Source organism: Sphaeramia orbicularis, chromosome 6, assembly GCF_902148855.1.
Source record: "Sphaeramia orbicularis chromosome 6, fSphaOr1.1, whole genome shotgun sequence".
Taxonomy (NCBI): domain Eukaryota; kingdom Metazoa; phylum Chordata; class Actinopteri; order Kurtiformes; family Apogonidae; genus Sphaeramia; species Sphaeramia orbicularis.
Window position 1 is genome coordinate 10,263,645 of NC_043962.1, and position 12,001 is coordinate 10,275,645.

Sequence of the window (12,001 nt, forward strand, 5' to 3'; positions counted from 1 at the left end):
TGCATTTATATTTTGGTTCAGTGTATTTTGGTTTGTAGTCTCATACCTTCAAGACAGAAAGTCCCAGATCCAGAAAGGAAGGGTGGGCGTAAGGGAAAAAAAAAAAAAAAAAAAAAAAAGTAAAGAAAATGAGTGAGGCAGAGACGTGGAGAGAGAGAGAGAGAGAGAGAGAGAGAGAGAGAGAGAGGGGCTGGGTGGGACTGTGGGTGAGGTTCAGTTGGATCCAAACCCACTGAAGTAACGACTGATTAGAGAAACAAGGCAGGAAAGTCTGGAGCTTTGACTCTAAACAGGAATAAAACCAGTGAAAGCAGGAAGAAAAAAAAGGAATTTAACTCCATGTAGGACCGTGAAGGACAGGAAGACTAGTGTAAACGTTATTTTTTCATTCAGTTTTCAGAGTCTGAGACTATTTCAGTGCAGGAAAAGTCGTGTGCATGAAAGGCTGTTGTCAACACTGACGGGGTTTTTCAGTCATAGGTCTTGTCTGGTCGTCCTCGCAGCAGCAGCAGCAGTAGTTTCAGTCCCAGAAATGATGGCAGTTTCAGACAGACTGGTTCCTGTGCTTCTGTTGCTGTCTGTGGGTTCGGTCCGAAGTCAGAGTTCTTCCCAGGATGCCTTCATCATGCAGTACATGGAGAGGAGACTGGCTCAGATAGAGGTAAGTGCATGTGTGTCTGAAGAGCCTGGTGCTAAAAGTACTGAAGTCACAACAAAAGTTACAAATATGTACAGGGTGGGGAAGCAAAATGTACAATATTTTGAGGCAGGGATTGAAAGACAGTGTATGACCAATTAGTTTATTGAAAGTCATGAGAATTTATTTGCCACAAGAAAACTGACATAATAGAAAATGTTTTTATTCAAACGCAGGGTTACTAGCGACTCCCAGAAATATTACAAAGAAAATGGGGGACGCAGCCTTTACTAACTATGCACCAAAGTTATGGAATACAATTCCAAAAGACATTAGAGAAGCCAGTTCACTGAATATATTTAAAACCAAATTAAAAACATTTTTATTCTCATTAGCCTTTGAAAGGAGATAAAATGGGGTCACAATTCAGGAACCAGGAATGTGTGGTTTTTATTTTTATTTTATTTTATTGTATTTCAAATTTCATCTTATTTCTTGCACTTCAAAAATTCTATGCATAATCAAATATTTTTATGTGCGCTGCTTTTATTTTTATTTTATTGTATTTCTCTCAAATTTCATTTTATTTCTTGATGTATAATCAAATCTTAATTTATTTTAATATTGTATTTTTTCAATCAATGTGAAGCACTTTGGGCGACAATTTCTGTATGAAAGGTGCTATACAAATAAAGTTTATTATTATTATTATTCTACAGGGTGGGGAAGCAAAATTTACAATGAACATTTAGTTGTTTTTTCTCAGCAGGCACTACGTCAATTGTTTTGAAACCAAACATATATTGATGTCATAATCATACCTAACACTATTATCCATACCTTTTCAGAAACTTTTGCCCATATGAGTAATCAGGAAAGCAAACGTCAAAGAGTGTGTGATTTGCTGAATGCACTCGTCACACCAAAGGAGATTTCAAAAATAGTTGGAGTGTCCATAAAGACTGTTTATAATGGAAAGAAGAGAATGACTATGAGCAAAACTATTAGGAGAAAGTCTGGAAGTGGAGGAAGCAACAAAAAACGTACCAAAGCTTTTATTAAAGCTCTCAAATCCAAAATCCTAAAGGATCCAAACAAATCCATGAGAAAAATGGCAACTGAACTTGAGGTAGACAACAAGAGCGTTAGAAATGCAGTAAAATATGATTTGAAGTTAAAATCTTACACAAGAACACCAAAACACTCGTTGACAACAGCAACAAATCCAACTTTAGCAATTTTTGGGAATCATGTTTATGGCCGCCTTCTAGCCCAGATCTAAACCCTCTGGATTCTGCTGTTTGGGGCGTTTTAGAACATGCTACCTATGCTAACTATGCTATGCTATGCTATGCTATGCTAACTATGCTATAGTTGTCACCCGAATATTTGAGGAACACTTGCGCAAGTTTCAGGAAGCGTGTGAAGGCAGTTATTGAGAAAGAAGGAGGACACATACAGGGTGGGGAAGCAAAATTTACAATATTTTGAGGCAGGGATTGAAAGACAGTGTATGACCAATTAGTTTATTGAAAGTCATGAGAATTTATTTGCCACAAGAAAATGTACATAATAGAAAATGTTTTTATTCTATGTGTCCTTCTTTCTCAATAACTGTCTTCACACGCTTCCTGAAACTTGCGCAAGTGTTCCTCAAATATTCGGGTGACAACTTCTCCCATTCTTCTTTAATAGTATCTTTAAGAAAGTCGACATTGCTGTGTGATGTTCTATTGGTAGCATGTTCTAAAACGCCCCAAATAGCAGAATCCAGAGGGTTTAGATCTGGGCTAGAAGGCGGCCATAAACATGATTCCCAAAAATTGCTAAAGTTGGATTTGTTGCTGTTGTCAACAAGTGTTTTGGTGTTCTTGTGTAAGATTTTAACTTCAAATCATATTTTACTGCATTTCTAACGCTCTTGTTGTCTACCTCAAGTTCAATTGCCATTTTTCTCATGGATTTGGTTGGGTCCTTTAGGATTTTGGATTTGAGAGCTTTAATAAAAGCTTTGGTACGTTTTTTGTTGCTTCCTCCACTTCCAGACTTTCTCGTAACAGTTTTGCTCATAGTCATTCTCTTCGTTCCATTATAAACAGTCTTTATGGACACTCCAACTATTTTTGAAATCTCCTTTGGTGTGACGAGTGCATTCAGCAAATCACACACTCTTTGACGTTTGCTTTCCTGATTACTCATATGGGCAAAAGTTTCTGAAAAGGTATGGATAATAGTGTTAGGTATGATTATGACATCAGTATATGTTTGGTTTCAAAACAATTGACGTAGTGCCTGCTGAGAAAAAACAACTAAATGTTCATTGTAAATTTTGCTTCCCCACCCTGTATTAGATTAGTTTAGTTTATTTATTTGGAATATGCAATGAAACCAAGTAATCCCACTTAGTCTTTACAAGTGAAACAGATTATAAGAAAACAAAAACAAGTGTTCAGAGAACGCAAACCTCCGCCAAGCACCCTGAACAGTGTGCATGTGTGGATCGACTATTTCTTTTTAACCCTTTCATGCATAGTGGTCACTACAGTGGACAGTTACTCTGCAGCTGTTCTCTTGTATATTCATGGGTTTTGTTGGTTTTGTTCCATATCAGCCAACATAGTGGACGCTCATGCACCATCCCATACACTGACATTCACACCATCACTGTAACTTTGCTGTTCTTGATAAACCTGATCTGCAGTGACATGTTTGAGTGTAAATCAATTGTTAGTAAAAATTGGGAATATGATAAAATGTGAGAAAACATCAGATTGGCTGCATTAAAAATGTTTGGATTTGATAGTTTTCACACAGTGTATCACTTTCTGATATTGCATTCTTTGCTTCTAAAATTAAACACATGGCGTCCAGTGGATTGGACATTTTCGGAACTCCATGAAAAATTATGAAGGTAGATTGGTTTCTTTATGGCTTTAACAAAAAAAAAAATATTTGAATTAAAAAAAAACTTTTCAATCAAAGACAAAAAGTGTTCAAAATAAATTTTTTGGATCATAAAATTTTTAATTTTTTTTTTTGCATTCAAACACTTTTTTTTTAATTGATTTTTTTTTTTTTTTAGTTAAAGCAATAAAGAAACAAATCAACCTTCATAAAAAAAATAGGTTCAATAAAAAAATTCAATCGCATTGTGTTTTTATGCCTAAAGAGGAATAAAAACACTCAGGAAAAAAAATCTAGACTAAGGTTTTCATAATTCATGCATGAAAGGGTTAAATTAAACAGTTTCCAGGTTGTTCCATACAGCAGAAAAAGTTGAAGCTTGGTACCAGTCATGTGTATGTCAAATTATATTCAATTCCAATTAATATTTGTTAAGTTATAATGAAAAATGTGTGGTAAATGGGATTTTCAGTGTTAAATGTAAATGTCCACAGAGTCCACATTCCACAGTGAATGTGGACAATTTTGTGCCAGTTACAAGATATTGTTATAAGCTACGGGTGGATCAAATTGGAGGCTAATTGGAGTCGTTTTGAATTTTTTATGAATTTTTGAAAATTGCTCAGTGATGACAGATAGGAAAATTGTAGATTTTGTGACCTTGCTGTGACCTTGAACTTTGGCCTACTTGGCCCAAAATTTAATGGGTTGGTCCCAGGGCCTAAGCCTATCTGTGGGGAAGATTTGGTAGAGATGGTTGGAATAGTTTTCCAGTAAAGTTGCTAACAAACAAACAAACACACACACAAAGCAAAGTGATCACAATACCTGCTGGCAGAGGTAACAAAAACCTATACATATACATGAAAACAAAGTATGACTTCATTTGCATATTTGAAAAGGAGCGGGAGGAAGTACAACACTGGTCAACAACAAATTTATTGTTTAAGTTTTTTGAGCTGATTTAGGATCATTTTGGTGTGCTGAATCCAAAAATCACATTAATTTTGCTCAATCAGGTCAACTTTCTGAACTATGCTACATATTGGCTTTTTAACATTTTTGCTTACATTTATGGGCATTTTCACATCATATGATACAAAATTCTTTCATATTTCTTGCAGTAAACGAGTTCTGAAGATTTTACTTTTGCCAATTTATGATTAATGTTTTTTTTAATATTACAGGTGAATGAAATGGCTTCGACTAGAAGATCTTGCAAAAATAAGCCTGACGTATTCTGCTACATCTGCAGTGAACACACCATTGTACCTAACAGGAATCCTGTTAGGAAATGATTTTTTTTCTCTTAAAACCTATTTTGGGTGAGAACTATATACAAAATCAACTAATAAAGTCACAAAAATGTAATCAATTTTGTGAGAAGATCAAATTTTTCAAAATCAAATTAGCAAAAAAACCTGACCTGATTGAAAAAAACAGATGTCATTTTTGGATTTAGCGGTGCAAAATGGTCCGAATTCAGCTGAAAAAACCGAGACAACTTGCAAAAAACATTTTTTTGTGTAATTTATTTAATCCCATCCCTTCTCCAGAAAACAGTCTATCGTTTAGCTTCCTATCAGCATAATATATGAAAAATCATCTTCACATACACGTATCTACATACATACATACACAACTACATTGACATACCACAAAAATAGAAAATACATACATACATATATACAGGGTGGGGAAGCAAAATTTACAATGAACATTTAGTTGTTTTTTCTCAGCAGGCACTACGTCAATTGTTTTGAAACCAAACATATATTGGTGTCATAATCATACCTAACACTATTATCCATACCTTTTCAGAAACTTTTGCCCATATGAGTAATCAGGAAAGCAAACGTCAAAGAGTGTGTGATTTGCTGAATGCACTCGTCACACCGAAGGAGATTTCAAAAATAGTTGGAGTGTCCATAAAGACTGTTTATAATGGAAAGAAGAGAATGACTATGAGCAAAACTATTACGACAAAGTCTGGAAGATACTATTAAAGAAGAATGGGAGAAGTTGTCACCCCAATATTTGAGGAACACTTGCGCAAGTTTCAGGAAGTGTGTGAAGGCAGTTATTGAGAAAGAAGGAGGACACATAGAATAAAAACATTTTCTATTATGTCAATTTTCTTGTGGCAAAAAATTCTCATGACTTTCAATAAACTAATTGGTCATACACTGTCTTTCAATCCCTGCCTCAAAATATTGTAAATTTTGCTTCCCCACCCTGTACATACATACATTTATAGTGTGGACTCAACTGAACTAATACAACATGTTTATATGCTCAACTTGAATTGTCCAATAATGTAACTTCAGTACTATTCGCACCAGGGTCTTCATTTCCATGTGACTTAAATTAGCCGAACACTTCAGGTCAACAGGAATGTAACATCACCCTCAGTTGAAATACATGTTGCTTTATCTTCTTTACTGATACATGAAGTCTTGGTTGTGTTTTTTCCAGTGCTGTGGTTTGAATCCTTTGGTTTTACTTGCAATGATGCCAAAAATGTTAAAAATAGCCAAGTCAGATCATCTGGCTGCAATAGATGTTGGCATCCTCCCACTTGGCCGATCCGTACAGTTTAATGTCTTCCTGTTGTGGGAAAACCAAGCAGTTTTCAAGAAACTGACTAATCCACAGAAATATCAAATTGTAATACTTTTATCCATAGCTATTGCAGTGTTTTTCATTTTAGATCTGCCCTGGGTGTTAGCATGTAGGCTATCATTAAAACGGTTCATGCATCAAAGTATTCTACAGTGTTTACTGTCGAGCAGCTGGTGTCTACGACTGACAATTACAGGATAAAGGTGAATAATAACATGTAGACGGACACAGTAGACTATATGTGATATCCAACTAATATCCAGGTAGAACACGTAAAAATATTGTCTAATTTCTCAACAAACTCTGCTGATCATGAAAGATTATGAATGCAAATTTATTGTAAAGGAAATAATGTGTAATTGGCTATCTTATTATTATAAAATTGACCAGCGTATTGACCTGTGGGGAACTATGGGTTCTAGATCCTGGACTTATCCTGGATCCTGGGGGCAACATCCCAGTCCCCCAGCACGGATATTTGTTGTGTATTCACGCATGCTGTACTGCATTTGTCCAGCAGTCACCGCCAAAGCGTTCACATGATTCTGGGTATAGCAACGTAATTGTAAGGCTATTGTATTCCAAAAATACTAATATCTCCCAAAATATTGATCCTATTAACTTGCTGTTTTTACTAGTCTCTTCCTTGACCCATCGCTTGAAATGGTCTTATATACCGCAATAAATAAAGACACTGTGTTAAATGTGTCGATTCTAGTTGTTTTTCTAATCCAGACATGTGGGTTTTAATGAATCTCAGTCTCATTCCAGGTTTGTATGTAACCCATTGTGTCCACTCGTGTTACATGCGGAACCTGCCCATTTAAACACAAATCGTGAGTGATTTTGCAACAGTGGCCATTTTTGTGAAAAACTCTACCTTGAATATTTACTTTGATTCCCAAAATGTACCCGTGAGAGAATAAAAAGATATAAAAATACTAGTGCATAATTTTCGTGTCCTTTTTATCTTGGTTACATCAGAGTAATCATTGCATGCAGAATCATCGGCGCACCACTGGAATAATGACAAGTCTTAATTTCAGGGGAAAACTCATGCATCTCTGAATTGTCTGTGGATTTGACTTGTGTGATAGTGTGGGTATTGGGAAACAAACCTGAAAGAATAAGACAGTGGAGTTCATTATAGGAACCCAGTGTCTATGTTACATGCGGATTTTGTATGTGCGCGTCAAATAAAAATGTGTTATATCAAACTGGAAGAAAAATCCAAGGCACTCTCTTTAAACATTAAAATACCTTTATTAACATGGCACGGTCATATCTAGATATGGGTTTAAATATGACTGTGCCATGTTAATAAAGGTATTTTAATGTTTAAAGAGAGTGCCTTGGAGTTGTCTTCCAGTTTGTTATCTACTTTATGATTCCCTTTTTCCAAAGAGCACCTCGAACAAACTCTTTTTTGCTCCGAGAAGCATTCCTTCCTGTGAATTTTTTTGAAAAATATGTTAAATCTGAAAAATAGTTTCTCTTCTATCTCAGTAAATATTTATTTTAAAATAGACCCAAAGTGCTTCCAAACTTGCTTCATAACATTAGTCTACATCTGGTTAGAATTTTTAGCTCCATGTCCTGCTTTTAGGACCAGTTTCATGGAAGCACCCAGGTACAGTACTGTCGAAGATCTGGTGCTAATGCTAATGCTAATGCTAGGTACTTTGTGTGTTTTGTGATGGGTAAAATCCAGAAACTGAATTTCCCTGTGGGGATAACACAGCGAGTTAACCTTTAACCTTTTTCAAAACAGCAGTTCATAAACCACTTGGAGATGTGTCAGTCTCTTCTTCCACTCTGTTAACGACACTGAATTATATTTGAAGTCTTGTCTGCTTGTCAGTTTTGGACTTCATTCTTACATTTGTTTTTATTTATTTATTTATTTTTTAGTTTGTTTATATAAATACTGCAAAATACTAAATACTGCAAGTAAGTGTTATAATGCCTTGCTACCTATATTCATACCAGTCACTCCAGCCACTTTATGCCCATACCTGCTGCTGTGCCTATCCACCTTCAGGGTTTGCACATGCCTGAGGCACAATTTATTTATTTGAGTTTAATAGCCAGTAGTTTATATTAGTTTTACTGTACAGTTTATGTAAATTCTTGTAGTCTTTAGTGTTTATTTTATTGTTTGTATATTAGTCTTATTGCTACTTGCTTACTTTTGTGTGCACATGATGGTGTAGCTTGACATCTCGTTGTACTTGTATAATGACAATAAAAGGCTTTCTATTCTATTCTATTTCTATTCTAAATATTTGCAATAAAATGAACAACAAAAGAATTCTATAAAAAAGAAAGTAAACCATTCAAAAAGGAGCAGGATAAAGTTTAATTCATAATATCCTGCCCTCGTACATTGATGTTACTGTAATAAATGTACAGTTTCTGTGTCTTCGTTATTTTACAGGGTGGGGAAGCAAAATTTACAATGAACATTTAGTTGTTTTTTCTCAGCAGGCACTACGTCAATTGTTTTGAAACCAAACATATATTGATGTCATAATCATACCTAACACTATTATCCATACCTTTTCAGAAACTTTTGCCCATATGAGTAATCAGGAAAGCAAACGTCAAAGAGTGTGTGATTTGCTGAATGCACTCGTCACAACAAAGGAGATTTCAAAAATAGTTGGAGTGTCCATAAAGACTGTTTATAATGGAAAGAAGAGAATGACTATGAGCAAAACTATTACGACAAAGTCTGGAAGATACTATTAAAGAAGAATGGGAGAAGTTGTCACCCCAATATTTTAGGAACACTTGCGCAAGTTTCAGGAAGCGTGTGAAGGCAGTTATTGAGAAAGAAGGAGGACACATAGAATAAAAACATTTTCTATTATGTCAGTTTTCTTGTGGCAAATAAATTCTCATGACTTTCAATAAACTAATTGGTCATACACTGTCTTTCAATCCCTGCCTCAAAATATTGTAAATTTTGCTTCCCCACCCTGTATAATTCTTTTTTTTTTTTTTTGTCAGGAACGTCTCAATCATTGTGAACAAAACACCATGAGTGTCACCCAGAAGACTTATGATATCTCCTCTGAAATTAAGGGTTATGCGACCACCCTTACTGTTCTGAGGTAAGTGGGAATACTTAAATAGTCACTGAAGCGCTCAGAGTACACAGAGGTTATGGAATATTAAAATACTTATGGTGAGGGCTGTGTTGTTCTGTAGATCTGATATAAAGAGCCAGGTGGACGGGGTGTCCTCACGTATAGAACGGGTGGAGAGAGAATTAGAGTATCTGGAAAACAAACTCCCCGCCCAGTCTGACATCGAGATGGAAGAGGCGCTCCTGGAACAGCAGATAAAAGCCGCAGAGCTGGACCAGATGAAAAAGAAAGCCAACATCAAAGTGGAAAATGGTAGGTCTGTGCAGTGTAAAGTCTGTGTGGTGTGTGTGGCATTTATCTGTCTGTTCAAATCTAAGGCTTCCGAAGAGAATGAATACGTACCAGAAGAGGAATCCAACAAAGACAAGCACATAAAAAAAAATAATAAAATAAAAAAAAAATTAACCCTCAAAGACCTAAATGTCCACCGGTGACCAAAACCATCTACTGATCTAAACTGTTTAATACCTGTTGATCCACTAATCCTATCAATACATGTCAATAATTGGTGTAAAATAAAGTTTGTCATCTTTTCATCGTCATCAGATATGACCCATTTGGACATTCAGAGGCTCCGTAGTTACCATGGAAACACCGTCATCTTCTACAACATTGATTCACCAGTAAAACCCATGGAGTTGGAGCAATGACAGTGGATGGACACACTGGGTTTATGTTCAGTTAATGATAGAATTTCCTGAAGAAGTCACTTTTTCTTCAGTTTTTTTTTGTTTTTATATAATAACCATTGAATTTACTCTGAGTTTTTATAAACATCTACATGATCAGTAAATTAAATATAGGAAAATACATGATTTTTTTAACCCATAAAGACCCAGTGCTACTTTTTTTATCAGTTCCCAAATGAATTTTTCTCTCTATTTCACCTTTCTTAAGTCATTTTTTCCCCATTTATTGTAATATTATACTCTGTATTTTGCATTTTTCTGTGTAAATCATGTGTTTTTCTCTATATTTAAATAGCTGATCAAGTAGATGTTCATGAAAACTCAAAGTGAATTCAAATATTATTATGTCAAAACAGAAAAAACAGTAAATCTATCATTAACTGAACATAAACAAAGTGTGTCCATCCACTGTCATTGATCCAACTCCATGGGTTTTACTGGTGAATCAATGTTATAGAAGATGATGATGTTTCCATGGTTTCCATGGCCTCTGAACGTCCAAAGGGGTCATATCTGACCATGAAATGATGACAAACTGTATTTTAAACCAATATATTGACATGTATCGATTAGATTAGTGGATCAATAGTTATTAAACATTTTTAAATCAGTAGATGGTTTTGGTCACCAGTGTATGTTTGGGCCTTTTTTGGTTAACTGAAGAAAAAAAAAAACATAAATTGCAGAGGATAATATAATAAATGAATAATAAATAAATAAATAATATAAAAAGAAAGAAAAAAAAACAAGAAGGAAAAAAAAGAAGAGGAAGAAAAAAGAAAAGAAAAAATATATATATTTACATATATAATAGTGATAAATTGCTTAAGAATTGTTAAAATAGAGAGAAAGATTCCTTCGGGAACTGCCACAAAAGCAGCACTGGGTCTTTTTGGGTTAATGTTGTATTTAATTTTTTTTATTTATGGTCTGATCTCCATCTTTTCCAGACTGCAGCACAGCCCTGAGTCAGATCAAGTCTCTAAAGATTGTGAAAAAGACAGGAGACACCTCTGGATGCTGGTTCAAGGATCCTTCTGAAGGATCATCTAAGGTCAGTTGTGTTCTACGGTGATGAAACCACAGTAATAACAGACTGTTTACACTGGACACACAGCTGTTTGTCTTTGTGCACAGCTGCCGTGGCTTATCTCACTCTCAGTTTAGGCTTGTTCGTAGAAGTTTGGCAGAAAACTAATGCTATCAAATGAATGACCTTTTTCCGGAAACTTTCCACAGAATATCACTGCATAAATAAGTATGAGTGGTCATGATTGAGTTGCAGGAGGTAATGTCCATCCCATTTCTGTTCTGTAGGTGTATCTGCTCAGTGGGTTTCGGAACAACTCTCTGCTGGAGTATGTTTCTCTGAAGAGTTTCACAGAGAGGACCATCAGCCCTCCTCCTAAGGTGGTGACGCTGCCTTTCCATTGGCAGGGGACAGGTCATGTGGTCTACAACGGGTTCATCTACTACCACAAGGCAGACACCCCCAACCAGATACTGAAGGTACGTCACCAAAGCTCACTGAGGATTAGGGCGATGCGAACTGGAGATCTGGCATGAACTTCCACGTGATCAAATGGCACCGAATAATGTGTGAAAGGTTGAAAATGTGTACGAATGGTGCGCAAAATATCAGAAGAACTAGTGTGACATACAACGCCATTTACTGAGATCAGTCTCATTATTTTGAACATAGATAGATAGATAGATAGATAGATAGATAGATAGAACGATAGATAGATAGAACGATAGAACGGTAGATAGAACGATAGATAGAACGATAGAACGATAGAACGATAGAACGATAGATAGATAGATAGATAGATAGATAGATAGATAGATAGATAGATAGATAGATAGATAGATAGATAGATAGATAGATAGATAGAACGATAGAACGATAGATAGAACGATAGATAGAACGATAGAACGATAGATAGATAGAACGATAGATAGATAGATAGATAGAACGATAGAACGATAGAACGATA

The 12,001-nt window shown here is 35.5% G+C and overlaps 1 protein-coding gene across 1 annotated transcript in view; it reads left to right on the forward strand.

The window, feature by feature from the left end:
• Positions 1–220: 220 nt before the first annotated feature.
• olfml1 (olfactomedin-like 1) overlaps positions 221–12,001 on the forward strand; it is a 29,101-nt gene continuing 17,320 nt past the window's right edge. Inside the window, exons 1-5 of the mRNA XM_030137444.1 lie at positions 221–661; positions 9,176–9,279; positions 9,377–9,567; positions 10,955–11,058; positions 11,322–11,513. Coding sequence (XP_029993304.1) covers positions 533–661; positions 9,176–9,279; positions 9,377–9,567; positions 10,955–11,058; positions 11,322–11,513 — 720 coding nt within the window. The 5' untranslated portion in view covers positions 221–532. The remainder of the gene's footprint in view (positions 662–9,175; positions 9,280–9,376; positions 9,568–10,954; positions 11,059–11,321; positions 11,514–12,001) is intronic.